Source organism: Pavona decussata, unplaced genomic scaffold (assembly GCF_977016875.1).
Source record: "Pavona decussata unplaced genomic scaffold, jaPavDecu1.1 SCAFFOLD_91, whole genome shotgun sequence".
Lineage (NCBI taxonomy): Eukaryota > Metazoa > Cnidaria > Anthozoa > Scleractinia > Agariciidae > Pavona > Pavona decussata.
In genome coordinates this window covers 2,310,099-2,331,858 of record NW_028145508.1, presented here as the reverse complement: position 1 = coordinate 2,331,858, position 21,760 = coordinate 2,310,099, and the positions used below count along the sequence as shown (strand labels likewise).

At 40.0% G+C, this 21,760-nt stretch overlaps 2 protein-coding genes across 2 annotated transcripts; one reads left to right on the top strand and one right to left on the bottom strand.

The window, feature by feature from the left end:
* Window positions 1–56: 56 nt before the first annotated feature.
* Window positions 57–21,760, top strand: LOC146474192 (von Willebrand factor A domain-containing protein 2-like). The gene is made up of 5 exons (XM_085117292.1): window positions 57–77; window positions 652–948; window positions 1,526–1,729; window positions 15,341–15,362; window positions 20,763–21,760. Exons 1-5 carry the CDS (start codon window positions 57–59, stop codon window positions 20,801–20,803), a joined length of 585 nt encoding a protein of 194 aa, XP_084973418.1. The 3' UTR covers window positions 20,804–21,760.
* LOC146474193 (BTB/POZ domain-containing protein 6-like) lies at window positions 3,556–5,463 on the bottom strand. Its single transcript, XM_085117503.1, has one exon. It carries the CDS (start codon window positions 5,398–5,400, stop codon window positions 4,060–4,062), a length of 1,341 nt encoding a protein of 446 aa, XP_084973629.1. The 5' UTR covers window positions 5,401–5,463; the 3' UTR covers window positions 3,556–4,059.

Sequence of the window (21,760 nt, the reverse complement as noted above, 5' to 3'; positions counted from 1 at the left end):
GCTACTTTCATTTTCTTTGCCGTCACTGCATGGCTATGACCTGATGAAATGTCCCGATGGCACGTTTTATGGAGGACGTAAACACAAGACGACGAATTTTTATTTTTATTTCTAAATTTCAGGGGTGCCGTTAAAAAAATTAATCTATATTTGACAATAAAGGCGAGTTGGAATAATCGCGACGGCGTTTGACGTCATCGTTGCTAAAGCTCCCTATTGTATTTAGAGTGCCGTGCGAAAACTAGTCCATTGAGAAGTAATCCACGACCGTAAATATTCCAAAAACAAGCGCAGCGGTAGGGCAGGAGGCCTGCATCCTGATTCTTCTTTCGCTGGCTCTATCAAAAATCACTTGCAAAGGGAAGGGTTACCTATGCAACGCGACATTTCGGCTTAAAATCTGTACCGAGACGAGCGCAATGTGTTATCCCGGCTACAAAAGCTGTTCGTATGAACGTAGCTAACCTCGCGAAGATGTTTGCACTTTGAAATTGGTCTTTGTCTGTTATTCCGTAGCAATCTCGTTACGCCACCATATTCCAGGTTCTTCGGTTGTAGGGTTAACTGTACGCGTTACGCTTCTTTTCCAACAGAGAAAGTAGACGATCCATGTATTCTCGATCTTGGTTTCGTTTTGGACGCGTCCAGTAGCATAACAAACGCGTGGCGCGACGTCAGAGCGTCTTCGCTGGAGTTACTAAGCTACTGAACGTGTCTGCTGAAGGAACGCACGTTGGCTTGATAAAATTCGGCTCGGATTCTAACGTCGAATTTGGGTTCAACGAGGGACAAGACACGGATACCGTCGTTAACAAAGTGCTTAGACTTTCTGGACCAGTGCCAGGGGCTAATACACAGTTACACTTAGGGTTAAGAGATGCGAATGAGAAACTTTATAATGAAGAGACGAATTCGTACGGCTACCGGAAAGATCCACGAGTTCGAAAAGTAGGTTATCTACCGTCATTCATTTTGCATGTCATATAATATACCCGACTTAGAGAACGACTTCCACTGTTGTTTGAATGCTTCTGTGCACGCTAACTTGAATTCAAGCTAACTGAGGTTGTACTTGTGAAAAGCCTTAGGTTTGAAGCCTCCTATTTCTTCTCCTCCGCGCTCACCTGGCTTCGCCCCCTCTCTCACCTCCTCCGTTCTAGGTCCTGCCACGCAGGCTAACTATGCATATATGGTATTGTTTCACAGTGTATCGTGTCGTAACGTATAGTGTTGTATCGTATTGTATGTCGTTCCACTTTATCGTTTTATTGTTTGCTTTTGCGCAAAACACCCCGGGACAATCTACCCAATTACGAGAGGTGCTCCCATCCGGGAAAAGAAAGAATGAGAGAAAAGAAAGAATAATAGGACGGCCGTAGAGAAAAGTGAATTGAAATGAGAAATTGCACCTAGAAATATTACTTGAACCACATTCCTTAAAGGGTCCAATTAGGCAAATGTGGCCACTATTTTGCAGTCTTGCTCTTTGTGCGGTTGTAAATGATGATTGACTTCACTCTCATAGGTAATTGTGATCGTGACCGATGGCGCTCAAACGGAGCCGGGGGATCCGCATATACCAGCTGACAAACTAAAGTCGAAGGGATTTGAGATCTACACTGTGGCTGCAGGAGATGCTAGAAAATACTACCGAGAGCTGGACAGACTGAAAAACAAAGACATGTTCTCTGTTTCCGAGGCTTCTGATGTACCTAAGCTAATTGACGAGGTTCACCTGAAAGCCGGTTTCACGCCGCTTAAAATCGGTTCAATGGAAATATCTTGTTTGCATTTCAAGCAGTACAAAAACCCTCCATTCATAACACAAATCAAATTTATGAATTTTTGGGTGATTTTTAGGTATATTTAGAAGGAAATAATTTTTCTTGAAGGATTGGTAAAATTAAAAGAAATAAGAAATGTTGAAGATTTAGTGAATTTTTAAAATTAGAATTTGTAGTTAAAAATTAATAGACGGATACCAAGTTAGCTCACTAGCAACCTGGGGTGCTCTTGTGTGGCTATCGACTGTCTGTTAGTGTTCCAAAAATCATTTTCTTTCTTCTATTCATTCTTTAAACCTCTTCAAATTTCGGGGCTCTACCTGAATTTGAGTGAAATTTGAGGCCGTGCCTAGTGCACGTCTAAGAAAATGTGTTCCACATGGGAGGGAAAGACGCTGTCCTCTATATAATGTTTTCAGCATCAGCATGTTTTCGGAGCTCCCTCGGCGGGTGGACCGGTGAGGGTGGAACTCTGCAGAGACTCTGCGCCCAGTAACTCTACCCCAATGAGGGGGGTAGGGGGGAGCAGAGACGGGGGAGCATTTTGCTCAAATTATTTTTAAATTTTTTTATTGTTATATTAACATGTTAAAAGGCGCGTTTTAACTTGTATCTACTTCAGATGGATGTATCTGCCCCTGTAAATTCGATTTAAATGCTGAGAAAGCTATGTTCTTGTCCCCCTTTAAGTAAGTGTGTATATATAAACACGGCCTTAAGCGATGAAATGAATGTTGGTTATTAATAATTTTAAATATTTTTCAACTTCTTCAGCGCGTATCTTATGAACCGTTATACATGCTTTGTCATGTATACTAGTTTAACCGTTAACCACTTATATTTGCATTCAAATCAGTTAATTATAATAGCCGTTATTTTCTCTCATTGTAACTTTGGCCTTGAAGAAGACTACAGATACTAGTTGTTGGCCCAGATATATTGCCCCTTGTCTTCCCTGCAATCAGTTTGGTTTATGTATGGCCTTAAGCAACAAAACAAACGAAAAGGTATTCCTCGTAACAAGCCGAGCCTCCCACGCAGTCGTTTTTAGAAGACTCGTATGGAAGGAGGTAAAACGACTCCCCTAAAAACGACTGCGTGGGAGGCTATAACAAGCCAGGATTGCCTTGGGTTTTTCCTTCGTGATAGGGCGATTTCCCCGGTGGCAGTGGACTTCCATATAAAAGTGACGTAGGTGATTGTCGTAAAATTCGCTGTTTGGTACCCCTTGGGGTGCTAAAATCTAAAATGACTTCCGTCAGAGCCGGGTATGGTGGTACCTTTTAAGGTATTGAGCCGAACAATTTGACAGGAAGTAAATGTCTGTCAACTGATTTGGTACCTCTTAGGGATAAAAAAAATTGTTTGGACCACACCCACAAAACAGAGTTCTTGTACCTTTTACGTTTTTTTATTTTGTTTTCAAAATTACGACGATCACCCCCGTCACTTTTATGTGGGAGTCCCCACCTGAAATATTAACGATTAATTTAAGGTTTTGTTACGATTGATTGTCTTGTTGCTGTTAATTTGATAAATCCAGGAGGAGTTCCCAGGAGTTCCTTCGATTTCAAAGAAAACCAATAAAATGTGCCCATTTGGATGTAAAGGTACGAAATGCTACCATATAATTTCCTAAAACGAATTCTTTGTGCGTCAAACGGCAGATGAGGGATCTATAACAGATTAGGAAACTGGTCATAACAAGTTCTGTTCAATGGGTAGGGGGGGGGGGGGTTATCGAAGACACCACTACACCACTTATCTCATGAACACTACCGACAAAATTTTATTAGCTTTAAAATTTGAGTTGACACAGAAATATTCAGCTAGCAAGAACCAGCATTGCTAGATAAGCAGGAAAAGTGAGGTTTGAATCTCACGGTCATTTTTTACTACTGGATATACTACTGGGGGCTATGCAATAAAGACACCATCTTTTGAGGTTGAGGAAGGGGGGTGAAGGCAGAGAAAATCATCTTTTTTAGGGTTTGGTGGGTCCTGTTCGAGTATAGCAGTTTGACCACTTCCCTTAGTCTTAAAAAACGAGGGATAATGATAACGACGTGACAATACCACTGATAAGCTGTACTCAAAAATAAAAATTAATAATAACACTGTCGAGTACCATTCAATTGTATCTCCTCGGTATCATTTTATTATTCTGTGTCCTCTTTCTTTACCACTGCACTTTTGTCTTGGAGAGAAGGATCCCCTTCTAAGGTAAGGGGTAGCAATGACGAATTTAACAGTTGTCAAATAATTTTAAACTGAATCAAATTTTAGGGTAAACAGAGAACAGAAATTCAGGGAATTGACCAACCAGCTGATTTGTTCTCACACTGTATGGAGAATTAACACTACGAGGACACCAAAACGTTACACCAGACAACTGGACACTTTCAATGCCACCAACGCCCCTCCAAGATGGTGGCCCAGTTATGGAAGCTGCAATCATGTACCTGGTATTTTTCTTTAAAGAAACCGGAGGGTCAAACAAAACTTTAAAACCATAATAGTTGCTTCCTTTGTACTCCAAAAGCCTAGAAGAAAACATTCCTGCAAGTCGTAGTATTGGTGCAGCTGGTGGCGTAGTACTTATGTCCCACAGTTTCAATGTTACCGTGTAGTCGTTGCTGTTACTTCCGCACATACATATTCCATGTAAGGTGATTTCTTTGTCCACAGTAAAAACTACAACGTCCTGTCTACCATCGTAAAGCAAGTCAGTTTCCACAACCGATTCAAATCTGCGACAACGAAGAACAGGGCCAGACCGCTTAGTTTCTGGGAATCCCTCTGGAGAAGTCAATGTTGAACTGAAAAACTGAAAAAATCTTATCAGTTCATCTGGAGAAAGAATTTTTTTTTCAACGACAACAGCTGAAAATTCCCTTTGAGTCATCACTGGAAATCGTATTGCTTTAATAATTCTTTCACCGAGAATTCTTCTCTTCAACTCGCCACTCGCTGTTGAACCATTCTTTTCGCATTGTTTCGTTGCCCACAAATCAACAGCTTGAAACAAATCGATTTCTTCGATACTCAGGGAATCTCTAACGACTACCGCCTCAAGTATGGACCTTTGAATTGTCACAAAGCCATCCGAATCGACGGCCGCTTTTGTCTGTTTATCGATCACTTCCCAGCATTGATCCACCAGATCTTTCTCTTCATACTTGTCAGCCGTTGGCAGAATGTCGAAAACATTTGATGCATCTAAATTATCTTGTAGATATTTTGTGCATTTGTCAACAAGAGAAGGCACCATGTATTTCTTAGCCAAGTATAACACGCCCATTACAGTACTTTCGCTTAAGTTCATTTCATCGCTGTATATGTATCTAAACAACTCCAATAGACTCTCGTACTCACAGTCAGGTAGTTCGATAGTGTCTCTGGTCTCTGCTAACTCACCGTATAACATGGCTTCGAACACAGGACTACCAATCGACAGCACGAACTTGTGAGCAGGAATAGCTCGCTTACTTTCACTTTTACCATCGCTCGTACGAGCCACGAACTTCACATCACTGAAGAGATGGTTGTTGAACATAAACTTGGTTCTTTCTCTGATGGTGGGTCTTGTTGTCTGCCAATTTACCTCCATAGACATGTTTGCTTGCTGCTTTGAAAGATTAAGATGCAGTATATCGTTTCCTTTATCGCTGTACGTGCTCCGCCAACAAGGCGCAGTTGTTGTTCATGCTCTAATGATTTTGTGTAATTTACCCATAGAACCCTCTGCAAGTAAACAAATACCTAAACAATCACGTCATTTCAATTGAAGGTTTTCAGCAGACCAGAACGGATTATTTTGGTTTTCCATGCGGACGTAAACAAGGCCTTTGCTGCAAAAACCGACTACATGAGTACAATGCGCCTAATGTGTTTTAGGCTTGAATACATGCCAAAACAAAATTACATTGTTAAGGGATCGTACATTATTTATCGGAGGGGTGGGGGATAGGTGAAAAAAAGAGGAGGACTTGGAATTTTTTGCCAGTGCTCAGTAACAAGGGATCATCCGCAGTACTTGCTGAGTTATTGGGAGGGGGGGGGGGGGGGGGCGCTTTGTAGGACGCAGAACGTCCCTGTTGTGGAATGGTACAGGCATGTCCCACGTGGAAATCCTTGGACTTTCTTTCAAGATATTCCTTTCCTTGAATGAATGAATGAATGAATGAATGAATGAATGAATGAATGAATGAATGAATGAATGAATGAATGAATGAATGAATGAATGAATGAATGAATGAATGAATGAATAAACGAACGAACGAACGAACGAACGAACGAACGAAAGAACGAACAAACGAACGAACGAACGAACGAACGAACGAACGAACGAACGAACGAACGAACGAACGAACGAACGAACGAACGAACGAACGAATGAATGAATGAATGAATGAATGAATGAATGAATGAATGAATGAATGAATGAATGAATGAATGAATAAATGAATGAATGAATGAATCAGAATGAGTGCGTGAATGAATGGACGGACGGACGGAAGAAAGGACGGACGGATTGATTGATTGACTGACTTACTGACTGATTTACTGGCTGGCTTTGACTAACTGTCTTACTGTATCTTTTTTTTGTAACGGAATCAGAAAACACGTGGCATCAAATTGTTCTGCGATTTAACACAACTAAGATGGAAGCATTACCAGTGTTTGATGTGGCTCCTTATGACATCGCTAGTTTAGAAATGAAGTAGGACTTTTTCTTGGAAATTGGATCCGTTCGTTTCTTTTACTAATTATTCAACTTAAAAGCCTAAAACGACTCTTAAAGTCGAAGTCTTCTGCAGCAAGATGGGCATGTCAGACAAAAACATTTGTAGTGTAGTAATTGACTAATATTAGGTGAAGAGAATGGACGCAGAAATTCAAAACACCAATTTATTACTTTATACCGCAATATGTGTTTTATTTATAAGAAGTACAAAAAGAAGCATTGCGGAGAATTTCACGAACACTTTGTATAACAAAGTTATGTGGTTCCAGCTACCCGAGGACCCTATTTCCTTTTTTCAATCCTAGGAGTGCCAATAAGTTCAAACTTTTGACAAAAAATTCTGATCTTACTTTGCAAAACAGTATTGAAGGAAGAAAAAATGGCAGCATAACTAAAAGGTATACAGCTCATCGGTTTCCCTTGAATTGTCACAAATTAGAATTTTATCCACAACCGGGCTCACCAAACCAGCATAATAAACAGCACTACAGGAAAGTAATGCTAAGTAGCTTTAATTTGATTGGCCACTCCGTAAAAACTAAAATCTTACTTTAAGACGTTTTTTACACTTAATTCTGGTGCTGTGGTAAGACAGCGCGTAAATCTCATTTGAAGACGACTCATCTTAGGATAAGACGACTTTCTTCTTATTTATACGATGATGGCGTCTTAAATTAAGATGATTTTTTCTTAGATTCAAAGTGCTGTGGTAAGTCATATTTTCATCTTAACTCAAGATTTGAACAATCTTATTCTAGATGCTTTAGAATCTCAACTGATTTAAGTTTCGAAGCAAGGTATAAATCTAACTGCAACGGTCACTACATTAAAACTGACAGAGAGCGTGCTTGAACATGATATATGGAGCAACGAAAACACAACGAATTTCAATCCATAGTACTTTATTACACCAAATCTAATTTAAATGAGACAACTTATCGAAATCAGCTTACCGTAAATTCACCGGAAAACAGAGGCCGGGCCGCGGCCAATAACTACTGTTTTGTTGGTCTTAAAGTCCTTTAAATTATAGAGACCTCTAATAGCAGGGAATGCAGATTGTCCCTACACTCATTCCTCTGATCGGTGATGCAGTAGAATTGTTGGACTCATCTTTGGTTTTCAATAAAAAGCGACAGTAACTTCTTCATTTCCATTTTCAATCTTCTGTCTCGCGCATGCCGTCAAATTCGTGTAAGTTACCACGTTTACCGGGGCTTTAGCCCGTATTTTATGTCCAGATGTCTTGTTATTTGAATATTGAAGTTGCTGTCTCGAAAGTCTTGTAAATTCTCCACTTTCCGCTGCTTGATCATGAGGAGTATGTTACGGTAAATCAGCTTGGCAAGGTGAGAGTTTGCGATGGATCAAACCTCCAGACTCCGTGTCTGCAGTGTTTGGATCAAAATCAACCAATCAGAAAAGAAGTCCTGTTTCCTATGAGGTCTGCAATTGTTAAATTAACCAATCAGGAAGGGCTTTGCAAAATTTGGATCCTTTTGTGTTGTAGCCTGCGCGCGTAGCAAGCGTTCCGTGCTGTTTCCGAGCAAGGACCGCGCGAAAAATGGCGTTTTCTGTGTCTTCCAAGTTAGCCTTTTTTTGTATATTTATTTTTTTTTACCGAGAACTAAAATGGTGAGGGTGGAGATCGGCGTATTAAATCGCCGATGTCTGGCATGTCAGATATCGGCGATTAAATTCGCCAAGTGTGCCCGTTCCCGCGATTGTTTTACGCTCATCGCTGCGAATTGCCAGTAAAGTCAATCAGTCAGGTTGGGCGGTTTTATCACATGAACAACGCCGCGATCGGCGAAAAAAAATCGCCAGGTGTATCCGCATCAATCGGTGGCGAAAATCACTTGCGATTTTCGCTGGCGATCAAATTCGCTGCGATCGTCGTATAAAATGCCCAGGTGTGTCGCCAGCTTAAGGCGTATTGCATCTTACGTAGGATGGCAGTATCTTATAGCCTGCTTCGGCGTCTTAAAATTTCCACAAGACCAAAAAACGTCTTAAAATAAGGACCCCATCGACTCAGATTAATATAATTAAGACTGGTCTTTCTTAAAGTAAGATGCCTCAATGTTGATTAAGATAAGCGCTTCTCAAATGAAGACGATTTAAAGACAATATTTAAGACGATCTTTTATCTTATATACTAACTGAGACTCCGATAGTCTTCATTTAAGATCTCCTGAGTTAAAATAAGATGATCACCGTCTCAATTTAATGTGGTGGTGGTCTTGCATAAGACGGGAAACGTAAGGCAAAATCTTAGTTTAAGATTTTAGTTTTTACGGAGCACTTTTTAGGATTACATACAAAGACTCAAAGGCAAGAAACGCCTTGTATAGCATAATAAACAGCACCACAGCGAAAGTGCTGCTCAGTAGCTTTCATTTGAATGGTCACACTTTAGGATTACATCCACAGACTCAAAAGTTAGAGCCACTTTTTCCAGCACAATAAACAGCACCACAGGAAAGTGCTGCTCAGTAGCTTTCATTTGAATGGTCACTCTTTAGGATTGCATATACAGACTCAAAAGTAAGAAACGCCTTGTTAAGCATAACAAACTACGCCACAGGAAAGTACTGCTAGACAGCTCTCATTCGAGTGGTTATACAATTAATAAACCGTACACATGAAAGAACTCCTGGAGAACCTAAATTCAAAATAGTCTTGCTTTAGGATATTAGGAGACTCACAAGCTTCATTTCTGGCCACTGAATTGGTTTCGGGACACTTGACGTTTTGGTAAAAGTTTTGTTGTTAAATTAGACAATTGCCGATAGTTTAAGGTCCCAAAAAGAACCTTATAAACTGAATTTTCCCCCCTCCACCCCGAACAATGTTCAAGTCTTTGCGAGACATGTTTGACTACTGACTCTCAACATTGTTTTCCTTTTTTTTGGGGGGGGGGGGGGGGGAAGGGAATTTTATGTTTTTAAGTAAAAGAAAAATAATCCAAGTGTCCCGAACGTTTTAGCCAGATTCTTTTGGCCTGCTTCATTCTTGACTAACTATGCTTAAAAAGTAGAGTTCGTAACATTCAAAAACGATTAATTCCTTTTGGATTTTATTCTCATGGCTGTATAGTTCAATTCTTGATCTACGCTGACGCAAGGAGGATGAACAGATCCGATGTGCTGTCAGTCATTGTAGTGTTTCTTCTTTCTTTGGCTTACTTGCTTAAACCACGGCGTGCAGCGTAATAAATAAAACCACACAAAATAACTACTCGCAGTCAATCATATTACTCGAGAAAATGCTTGACGCAATACTCAAACAGTTTGAAGAAAGAACAGGAGGAATTGACTCGCGTACCCTTCTCTCTCTTCTTCCGGGTATCTGGAATTGCACTAAATTTTGTTTGGTCGCTACTGTATTAGCTTCTTTTTTTTAGCAAGTACTCCCAAGTACAACTGCTACTGCGGCGCATTTGTAGGGAAAGCTTATATGTTTTGTTATATCGAATTTTTTCTAGTGCTCTGGTTCTTAATTTATTTGAGGGGATGCTTTATCACATGCATATGAAAAAGTGATTTTAAAGAAACGAAACGTGTTTTGCAATGACTTCTGTTTAATTACGTCCTGCTTTATCTAATTTTGCCTAAGTATAGTTGCCATTGTGTCTTACATGGAATATTTGGAGTAGAAATCACCTACACCGAAGAATTTGCGACATACGATAGACCATCTTGGCGATCTGGCGGCTATCATTAATTGAGATGCATTGGGGGGGGGGGGGGGGGCGTCCAGGGACAACACTTTTATTAGGATAACCGTAAGCAGAATAAATAACGGATTGTTTTGTCCTCATCCCCGGAAAACGTAGAAGTTTTGTTTTTCCTTGCACAGGAAAATTGTGATTTGTTGTTGTTGTTGTTGTTGTTTTTTTTTTTTTTTTGACGTTCTTACCGATGCAGGCTTCGCTTCCAGGACTCCCACAATGCATCTCGATTGAAGGTGGCCGCCAGATCAAGGAAAAGGTCTTGTAAATAGTCAAATTAATGTCAAATAATTTTCTGAAAATACTACAGACAGATGGCGAAGGCAGGCACCCTTTTGAAAATACGTGCTTCAAATTCGAGCAAAGAAAAATTATCCTAGTGTCATATTAGCTTACCGTTCATTTGACGTTGAATTAAACTCCATGTTTTCTCCCCAATAAACACTACCGTATCCGCCCCAGCGAGACCCCCTTTCCTGCTCTCACTGTTTCTTAATGCAATTAACACAACGTACTGAATACTGCTAACAAGCTGAAATGTTTGGAGACGAAGAAACCATTCAGATTTGACTGGAGGCTGGTCTTTACAAGTCGCCTCGTCCATGGTATGTATGAACTAGGTGGACCGAAGACTGCAATCATGCGGCAATAAAATTGTTTAAGAAAACTCGAAAGAATTTTTTAAGTATCAAAAACTCGGGAGGGTGGAGGGGTGTTAAGATGTTGCGTGGATTATTTGGTATCTGTGCACGTCTCCAAAATAAACACCTGAGGTCAAGAACACGAACTCATATTTCACAAGAGGGTTAGTGAAGCTTACAGCGTTCCCTTATCTACGCCATTAGTTTCGTTCAAACCTAAAAGCATTAGTGGTATGAGAGTAATGTCATTAGCATGCTACGGTACAAGTGCTAGCCATGTTTTTACTTCGTTGGATTTACTTGTTCCTTTTTGGCAGCCTTTCTTTCAAGGCGTCCACATCCCGTAAGTATGAATGAATACTGTGTTTATTGGTGTAGTGGTGTAAAGAGTTTCAAGTCCAACCCTCTGTCTGCTGTCTGGAAATCTGTCTGCTTTAGTTTTGATTCAGTTCCATGTATGCTCTTTAAAAACCTTTTAAAGTCGCATTAACCTATTGTTTAAATAAACCCAAGACTGGATAGAGAGGGCAGAATACTCAGCTTTTAGAATTCTGAGTTGATTGGGTTTTTTCATGCGGAAAAGTCGCTTGAATGATCTTTGTGGGTGATATCTGAATAAGATCTCCTCAGCATTCAGCAAAACGATTCGGAGAACTAAACACTAACATGATTGCTTTGTCAATTTTTTTCTAAATTCCCAGCTTAATTCCACCTACCATTTCCAGTGGTAAAACTACAAATGCAAAAGTTAAACGTTGTTACAGAATGTTTCTGTGGAATTAAAAGCCTTTTTTATTCTTGTTATTATTGAAGGAGTATCTCAGTTCTGAACCAGACTCCTGTTTGAACGCACAAAACAAGACAAAATAACTCAAATAAATTGACTCCCACAAGATGGAAAATAAGAAAGAAAAAATCCCGTCAGCCCAACAGAAGTTCTTTTCATCAGGATCATTAGATTTCACTAAACGGTTGTTGATTTAAGCTATCGACTGATCTTTCAATTATCGCTTTACAAAGAACTATCATTTCACACGTCACGCATGCATTTCGTGTGCCTTGTACGGCACCCTATTATTTTTGCGAATTTGGTTGTAAACATGTCAGTCACTGATGGAAAGTCATGCAAATTTGGAGTTCTTGCGACTTGAAAAGAGTTGCTTAACCCCCGCCCCTCCCTCCTAAAAATACCTATCAAAAATCGTACTTCTGCCAAAAAAAAAATGCTAAGGCAAATTCCTAAGCGTCCGGGCCCCTTCCATGCCACCCCCTTCCTTCAGTTCAAAGTCAGTTTCGTAATACTAAAAAAACAATTCCTTTGGTTTTCGGAGGTGCAAATATCTCGTTAAAAATGCGAACTTAGGTTCGGACCATTAGAATTCACGGGTGGAATTTTCCAGTGAATATTTTTTTTTAGTCTAATTTGTCTGCATGTATTTCTTTTTTTTTTTTTTTTTGGACGTGGAAGCTCTGCACGATTTTTTTTTTCGACAGAACTTCTTTCAATGTTAAAGACATGCAAAGCTCCGCACAGTTTAATTACAGTACCGCTCAAGGTGACAGTCTCTTTGGAGTCTCAATTTTCGCGACATTCGAGTATCACGATTATCGAGAAAGAAATGAATTACTAAAGGTATCGCACTTCATGACTCGAGGGACGTTTTTTCACTTGTCAAGGAAACTCGGCTTCGCCGTGTTGGTCGATACCATTCTTTACAGTTGAACGCAAAAGCGAAAAGCGTGAGAAGTTCGAGGGCAATATAGTTCGTATATTCAGTGTTGTTTTCTCAGTCGAAGATAAAAACGTCTTGTCCAATCAACAAATGGATCGTGCTTCAAATTAAAGAGTTTAAAAAGTTTAATACGATAATTTGCCCTGATATTGTTTTTAGAGAGGTGCAAAATTAGTTCACGGAGAAGTAATCCACTGTGACAATTCTAAAATCGGAAGCGCGGGCGCAGCGGTAGCGACATCATTCTTCTTTCGCTGACTCTATCAAAAATCTCTTCTAAGGGAATGGGTACCTATGCTTGCTACGCGACATTCTGTAACAAAATGAGCGCATTGTGTTGTCCCGGGCACAAAAGTTATTCGTATGAACGTAGCCAGCCTCACGAAGATGTTTGCACTTTGAAATTGGCCTTTGTCTGTTATTCCGTAGCAATCTCGTTACGCCACCGTAAGCCGGGTTCTTCAATTCTAGGGTTTGACTGTATACGTTACGCTTCTTCTCCAACAGAGAAAGTAGACGATCCATGTATTCTCGATCTTGGTTTCGTTTTGGACGCGTCCAGTAGCATAACAAACGCGTGGCGCGACGTCCAAGTGTTTGTCGCTGGAGTTACCAAGCTACTGCACGTGTCTGCTGAAGGAACGCACGTTGGCGTGATAAAATTCGGCACGGATTCTATCGTCGAATTTGGGTTCAACGAGGGACAAGACAACGATACCGTCGTTGATAAAGTGCTTAGACTTCCTGGACCAGTGCCTGGGGCTAATACACAGTTACACTTGGGGTTAAGAGATGCGAATGAGAAACTTTATAATGAAGAGACGAATTCGTACGGCTACAGGAAAGACCCACGAGTTCGAAAGGTAGGTTATCTTTTGTCATTCATTTTGCATGTCTTATATATACCCGACTTAGAGAATGACTTGCACTGTTTTTCGAAAGCTCCTGATACACGCTAACTTGAATCCAAGCTTTGAAAAGCCTTAGGTTTGAAGCCTCCTTTTTCTTATCCTCCGCGCTCACCTGGCTTCGCCCTCTCCCTCACCTCCCCCGTTCTAGTTCCTGCCGTGTAGGCTAACTGTAGCTTTTGGGTTAAATTTTATTGATAAGTAATTGAACTCGAGTTAAAGCTCTCACTAACTTGGCTACATGTTTTGACTTGTAAAAACTGGGGTGCTTACCATTTAAATGGAAAATCCGGAAATTCTAGTTGGAAAATCAAATCAGTGGTACTTCTGAAATTATGGGCTTCTGGTCAAAGTGATGCATTTTATTACTCCTTTTGGTATTTACAGCTGATGTTCATACATTTTGCATGTTATCCATCTTCCGTTAAGACAAGCTAAATCATTTCGTATTTATGCCGCAAATTTCCATCCGGGTGGTTTGCGTAAATGGTAAGCACCCTTGGATTCTGAACGCGCTATGATTGTGAAAAACAAAGGGCCTTAAATTAAACGCAAGCACAGTAAATTCTTATTTTGTCCGTGTTTTGAAAGCAATACGATTAAAAGTTTGGGAGAGCAGCAGTGGGATCAATCGCCTTTTTTTCTTGTTTACACAACAGCTTACATTTTTCAGCCGCCTTTCTTATTATATAGCTGTTCAGAAACCTAAATCATGGTCCCAACCACATAACTATATTTTTGCTCTCCTTTTAGATCTCTGAATGAGATCCTGGCATCGCATGCGAATTGCATTGTATTGCATTGCAACGCGTCGCATTAGATTGTCTCCGCCATTGCATTGCATTGTATTGGATTGTATCGTATCGTATCGCATTGTATCGCATCCCATCGCATCGTATCGTATTGCATATTTAACAAATATACCATGGCCGCTAAGCCAATCAAAACACTGGAATTGCATTATACTATGATCCAGTTTTTAATAAATGGTATTGTTTCACACTGTATTGTATTGTATCGTACCGTATGGTGTTGTATCGTATATATTGCATTGATTAAGTACTAAATAAATGTAAATATATGAAACATATTTTGAACTGCGGATAAAAGATCAAATTGAAGAAAGATCCTCGCAGCTACTACGCAACTTAAGCAGTTGCGAAAAGAAAGCCTGAAAAAAATTCAGGCTTGAACGGGATTCGAACCCATGACGTCTGCGATACCGGTGCAGTGCTCTACCAACTGAGCTATCAAGCCAACTGGGAGCTGGTCATAGACTAGTCGTTCCATTTTATCGTTTGTTTGTTAGTTTTATTTGTTTGCTTTTGCGCAAAACACCCCGGGACAATCTACCCTATTAGGAGAGGTGCTCTCATCCGGGAAAAGAAAGAATGAGAGAAAAGAAGGAATATAAAGGACGGAAGTAGAGAAAAGTGAATTGAAAGAGAAATTGCACGTAGAATTATTGCTTGATCCACAGCCCTCAAAGGGTCCAATTAGGCAGACATTGCCACTAATTTGCAGTCTTGAGCTTGAGTCTTGCTCTTTGTGCGGTTGTATATATATGGTGATTGACTTCATTCGCATAGGTAATCGTGATCGTGACCGATGGCGCTCAAACCGAGCCGGGGGATCCGCATATACCAGCTGACAAACTAACGTCGAGGGGATTTGAGATCTACACAGTGGCTGCAGGAGATGCTAGAAAATACTACCGAGAGCTGGAAAGACTGAAAAAACAAAGACATGTTCTCTGTTTCGGAGGCCTCTGATGTACCTAAGCTAATTGACGAGGTGGCACAGGCAATATGCCCAAGTAAGTAAGATTTAAAGACGAAATGAACGTTAGTCATTAATCATTTTAAGTATTTTTCAACTTCTTAGTAAGTATCTTATGAACCGTTATATAATACGCTATATCATGTACACTCGCTTACTTAACCATTTCTGTGTACGTTCAAATGTAAACTTTTAAGAGCCTTTAATTTTTTTCTCATTGTTACTATCGCCCTGAACAAGCCTAGTTGCACTAGTTGAACTTCATTGGCCCAAATAAATAGCTCCTTGACGTAGTGTCAGCCCTGCAATCAGTCAGTTTTGTTTATAAATAGTCTTTAGTGATAAAAGAAACGAAAAGTTATTCCTCGTAACAAGCCTAGCCTCCCACGGCCCACACAGCCGTTTTCAGGGGACTCGTAGGGGAGGAGGTAACAGGGAGCTTAAGCAACGACGACGGCGACGACAACGACAACGCCACAAAACAATAGGTTTAATGAGCAAAAACAATCGCTCTGCACGTGCGTTTTACATTTTGGTACACTTCTTTGCTGTCCTCTGAAAAACAACAACGTGAAATGACCAAATTATAGGTATTTTGGAGAACGTCAGCGCACGACGGTGAATTTTTCATTTTCTTTATTAACTTGAACGCCACTCCTACCAATTTGGTTCCTGGATAGTTCGCTGTTTCTGTAGAAGTTGAGCGAGTTAAAATAATCGCGAAGTAGCAAAACGAAGTAAAGGTATATTTTCAAGTGTTGTTTTCGTTGCCGTCGCTGCTTAAGTTCCCTAATACGAGTCCTCTAAAAACGACTGCGTGGGAGGCTATAACAAGCCAGGATTGCCAAGGGGTTTTCATTCGTGATAGGGCATTTTCCCGGGGGCGGGGGACTTCCATATAAAAGTGACTGGGATGATTGTCGTAAAATTCGTGGTTTGGTACCCCCTTAGGATGCTAAAATCTAAAATGACTTCCGTCAGAGGTATGTTGGCACCTTTTAGGGTATTGAGCCGAAAAAATTGAAAGAAAGTAAATGTCAGTCAACTGATTTGGTTCTTCTCAGGGACCAAAAACCACGACCACAAAACAGAATTCTGGTACCTTAGAGGGGTGCTTTTCAAAATTTCAGACGATCGCACCCGACACTTGTATGTGGGAGTTCCCCTGGGGCGTTTTTAAACTTTTGATCGCGCGACACTTGGGGCGAGAGAGTGAGCAGGCTGAGTGCAGCTGGGCTAATAGAAATGGGTGGAGTGGTGTTTGGAGGAAAGGACGCCGGCACCCGGGGTGAGTTGCATAAAATTTAATGTCGGGCGTAACTGCTAACGCCAGACCTTCATCTCAGTCACATTCACTATTTTAATGTCTGACGATAGCATTTACGCCCGCCGTTAAGTTTTTTTGCACCTCGTCCCCGGTTGCTTTAGGAAGTGAACACAGAAGTCAATCAAACACAGAACGTGCACCGATAGAAGGTGACAAAAAAATCGTTTAGGTGACAACAGCAGTCGAACAGCCTTCTTACAACTCAAATATTAACAATTAAATTAAGTTTTTGTCACTATTGTTAAAATTGATAAGCCCAGGAGTTTTTAAAACCAGGTATTCTAGGACAGAAGCAGCGTGACAGAAGGCGGCGAGATGCATAAATTACTGATAACAGCTGCCGGCATACTACACACATACTTCTGAGAGTGTTTCTGAGATTCGATCTGAAAATTATTTACTTTTGCTGGACCAAAAGGGGAGTTTCTGGTTTCTGTTCATATTTATTCGAGCATCTAATCAGACATTATAAAACTGGTAAAATGAAGTAGCTTAAAGTCTTGGCTTAGCCGCGTGATCCTGCTTCATTAATCCGCGTTCGACAACTGTTGTCTTCTCTCCCACCACAAATAGTTTTTTTTTTAAATTTAATTTTCGATACCTGTAAATTGAAATCGATAAAAATCGAACTGTAAGATTGTGATTTAATTTTTAACACTTATGCAACGACATGAGAAAAATTGTGCATTTTTTTTTAATTGCCGACTTTGTTTCCTCATCGGGTGAGTGATATTTTTTATTTGTTCAAGCCGATAGCTAAGATAAGAGATGCATTTATGCAAGTGAGTCGAATTGTAGTGTAATCTTTGTCTTTTTGCGCGCTGATTACTTTCCAGCTTTTCTTTGATTTCAAACTAAATGCCCATATAATTACAGCGTCAATGACCAATCTTGTCGGATGTAAAGGTGCGAACTGTACCACCAAATAAATACCAAAAACGAATTATTCGTGGGTCAGACCGCAGATGAGGGATTTATAACAGGTTCGTCTTAAATAACGAGGGATAATGATAATGACATGACAACACCACTGATAAACTGTACTCAAGAAAAAATAATAACACTGTCGAATACCATTCAGTTGTATCTCTTCGGTCTCTTGATTTTTTTTTTATAATTTTGTGTCCTCCTTCTTTACCATTTGCACTTACGAATTTTTTCTTGGAGAAAACGATCCCCTTCTATGGACAGGGGAAGCAATATCGAATTTAACGATTGATCGAAAAATCAAATTTCAGGGTAAACAGAGAACAGAAATTCAGGAAATTGACCAACCAGCTGATTTGATTGTAAAATGCCAGATGTAATAATGAAAAAAATGTGATAAAAGTGAAAAGTTACGCCAGACGACTGGACTCTTGCAATGCCACCAACGCCCTTCCAAGATGGTGGGCCAGTTATTGAAGCTGAGATTACGTAAAAAGTATCTTTCTTTAAAGCGACCTAAGAGTCAAACAAAACTTTAATACCATAATAGGTACTACCTCTGTACTCCAAAGGCCTAGAAGAAAACGTTCCTGTAACTTGTGATATTAGTTCAGCTAGTGCGCCGGTACTTCTGTCCCACAGTTCCAATGTTACCGTGTAGTCGTTGCTGTTACTTCCGCACAGACATACTGCATGTAAGGTGATGTCTTTGTCCACAGTAAAAACTACAATTTCGCTGTCGCCATCGTAGCGCTAATCAGTTTCCACAACCAATTCAAGTCTGCCACAACGAAGAACAGGACCAGATCGCTTAGTTTCTTGAAATCCCACTGAAGAAGTCAATGTTGAACTGAAAAACTGAAAAAATCTTACCAGTTCATCTGGAGTAAGAATTCTTTTTTCAACGACAACAGCTGCAAATTCCCTTTGAGTCATCACTGGAAAACGTATCGCTTTAATAATTCTTTCACCGAGAATTCTTCTCTTCAACTCGCCACTCGCTGTTGAACCATTCTTTTCGCATTGTTTCGTTGCCCACAAATCAACAGCTTGAAACAAATCGACTTCTTCGATGCTCAGGGAATCTCTAACGACTATCGCTTCAAGTATGGACCTTTGAATTGTCACAAAGCCATCCGAATCGACGGCCGCTTTTGTCTGTTTATCGATCACTTCCCAGCATTGATCCACAATAACTTTCTCTTCATACTTGTCAGCCGTTGGCAGAATGTCGAAAACATTTGATGCATCTAAATTATCCTGTAGATATTTTATGCATTTGGCAACAAGAGAAGGCACCATGTATTTCTTAGCTAAGTATAACACTCCCATTACAGTACTTCCGCTTAAGTTCACTTCATCGCTGTACAAGTATCGTAAAAACTCCAATAGACTATCGTACTGACAGTCAGGTAGTTCGATAGTGTCTCTGGTCTCTGCTAACTCACCGTATAACATGGCTTCAAACACAGGACTACCAATCGACAGCACGAACTTGTGAGCAGGAATAGCTCGCTTACTTTCGCTTTCACCATCGCTCGTACGAGCCACAAACTTCACATCACTGAAGAGATGGTTGTTGAACATGAACTTGGTTCTTTCTCTGATGGTGGGTCTTGTTGTCTGCCAATTTACCTCTACAGACATGTTTGCTTTTCTGCTTTGAAAGATTAAAATGCAGTTTATCGTTTCCTTTATCGCTGTAGGTGCTCCGCTAACAAGCTGCAGTTGTTGTTCATGCTCTACTGATTTCGTGTAATTTATACAGAGCGCCCCTCTACAGGTAAACAAATACCTGAACAATCACGTCATTTCAAAGGTTTTCAGCAGACCAGAACGGATTATTTTGGTTTTCCATGCGGACGTAAACAAGGCCCTGCCTCGTTCCCAGACGTCTCTCCCTGCGCGCAAAGGACGGCGGGAAGGAGCAAGGGGGAGAGACGGCGCTTCTCTTCTCTTCTCTTCTTTCTCCTTCCCGTGGTCCCTCGCGCGTCGTCACCAGTCACTCGCGTTTCCCGCTCGCCTTTGACCAAAATGCGAAACGAAGCGCCTGAGGAGGAGGCTGAACAAGGCCTCTGTTCGAAAACCGACTACATGAGCACAATTCGCCTAATGCGCTTTCCCGGCTTAAATACATGCGAAAACAACATCACGTCGGTTAGGGAGCGTTCATTATTTATTTTATTTATCGGAGGGGGCGGGAGATAGGTGAGAAAACGGGAGGACTTGAAATTTTTTGCCAGTATCCAGTAACAAGAGATCATCAGCAGTACTTGCTGAGTTATTGGGGGGGGGGGGGGGGGGCGCTTTATGAGTCTCGTGCATTCTGAAAATTAAACGCATTGCCTTTAATTAACGATACTGCTTGGTTTCTGAATTTATATGAGTAGGACGCAGAACTCCCCTGTTGTAGAATGGTACAAGCATGTCCCAAGTGGAAATCCTTGGACTTTCTTTCAAGATATTCATTTCCTTGACTGACCGAATGAACGAACGAACGAACGAACGAAAGAATGAATGAATGAATGAATGAATGAATGAATGAATGAATGAATGAATGAATGAATGAATGAATGAATGAATGAATGATTGAATGAATGAATGAATGAATCTAATGAATAAATGAATGAATGAATGAATGAATGAATCTAATGAATGAATGAATGAATGAATGAATGAATGAATGATTGAATGAATGAATGAATGAATGAATCTAATGAATGAATGAATGAATGAATGAATGAATGAATGAATGAATGAATGAATGAATGAATCTAATGAATAAATGAATGAATGAATGAATGAATGAATGAATGAATCTAATGAATGAATGAATGAATGAATGAATGAATGAATGAATGAATGAATGAATGAATGAATCTAATGAATGAATGAATGAATGAATGAATGAATGAATGAATGAATGAATGAATGAATGAATGAATGAATGAATCTAATGAATAAATGAATGAATGAATGAATGAATGAATGAATGAATGAATGAATGAATGAATGAATCTAATGAATGAATGAATGAATGAATGAATGAATGAATGAATGAATATACGCGTGCGTGCGTGCGTGGATGGATGAACGGACGGACGGTTTTATTGATTGACTGACTTACTGGCTGATTTACTGGCTGGCTTTGACTGACTGTTTAACTGTATCTTTATTTCACAGGTAACAGACGACAAGTGGCATCAAACTGCTCTGGTATTTAATAATACTAAAATGGAAGCTTGCCAGTGTTTGTTGTGGCTCCTTGTGACATCGCTAGTTCAGAAATAAAGCAAGACCTTTCCCGTTTGTTTCTTCTACTAATTATTCAACTTAAAAGTCTAAAAATACTTTTGAAGTCGAAGTCTTCTGCCGCAAGATGGGCATGTCAGCAAAAAACATTTGTACTGTCGTAATTGGCTAACATTAGCTTAAGAGAATGGACGCAGAAATTCAATACACCAATTTATTACTTTACACGGCAAAATGTGTTTTATCAAGAGAGGATCAAGGGGTTCCCCTTGATCCTCTCTTGGTTTTATTTATTAGGTGTACAAAAAAAATATTGCGGAGAATCTAACAAACACTTTGTGTAACAACATTATGTGGTTCCAGCTACTCGAAGACCCTATTTCCTTTCTTCACTCGTAGGAGTGCCAATAAGTTCAAACTTTTAACAAAAAATTCCGAACCTTACTTTGCAAAATATTGAAGGAAGAAAAAAAAATGACAGCACAAATTAAAGGTATACTGCTCATGGGTTTCCCTTGAATTGTCACAAATTAGAATTTAATCCACAACCGGGCTCACCTATTCCAGCTTAATAAACAGCGCCACAGGAAAGTAATGCTCAGTAGCTTTCATTTGAATGGTCACTCTTTAGGATTGGATGCACAGATTCAAAAGTAAGAAACGCCTTGTACAGCATAATAAACAGCACCACAGGAAAGTACTGATAGACAGCTCTCATTCCAGCGGATACAGTTAAAGTTATCACGCAGAATCTAAAACCTTGCAATCATTTTATAAAGTATAATAAACCGAACACACGAAAAAACTGCTGGAGAACTTGTTTTTGAAATAGTCTAGCCTTAGGATATTAGGAGACTCACAAGCTACAATCCTGTCCACTGAATTGGTTTCGGGACTCTTGAATTTTTTTTGTAAAAGTTTTGTTGTGA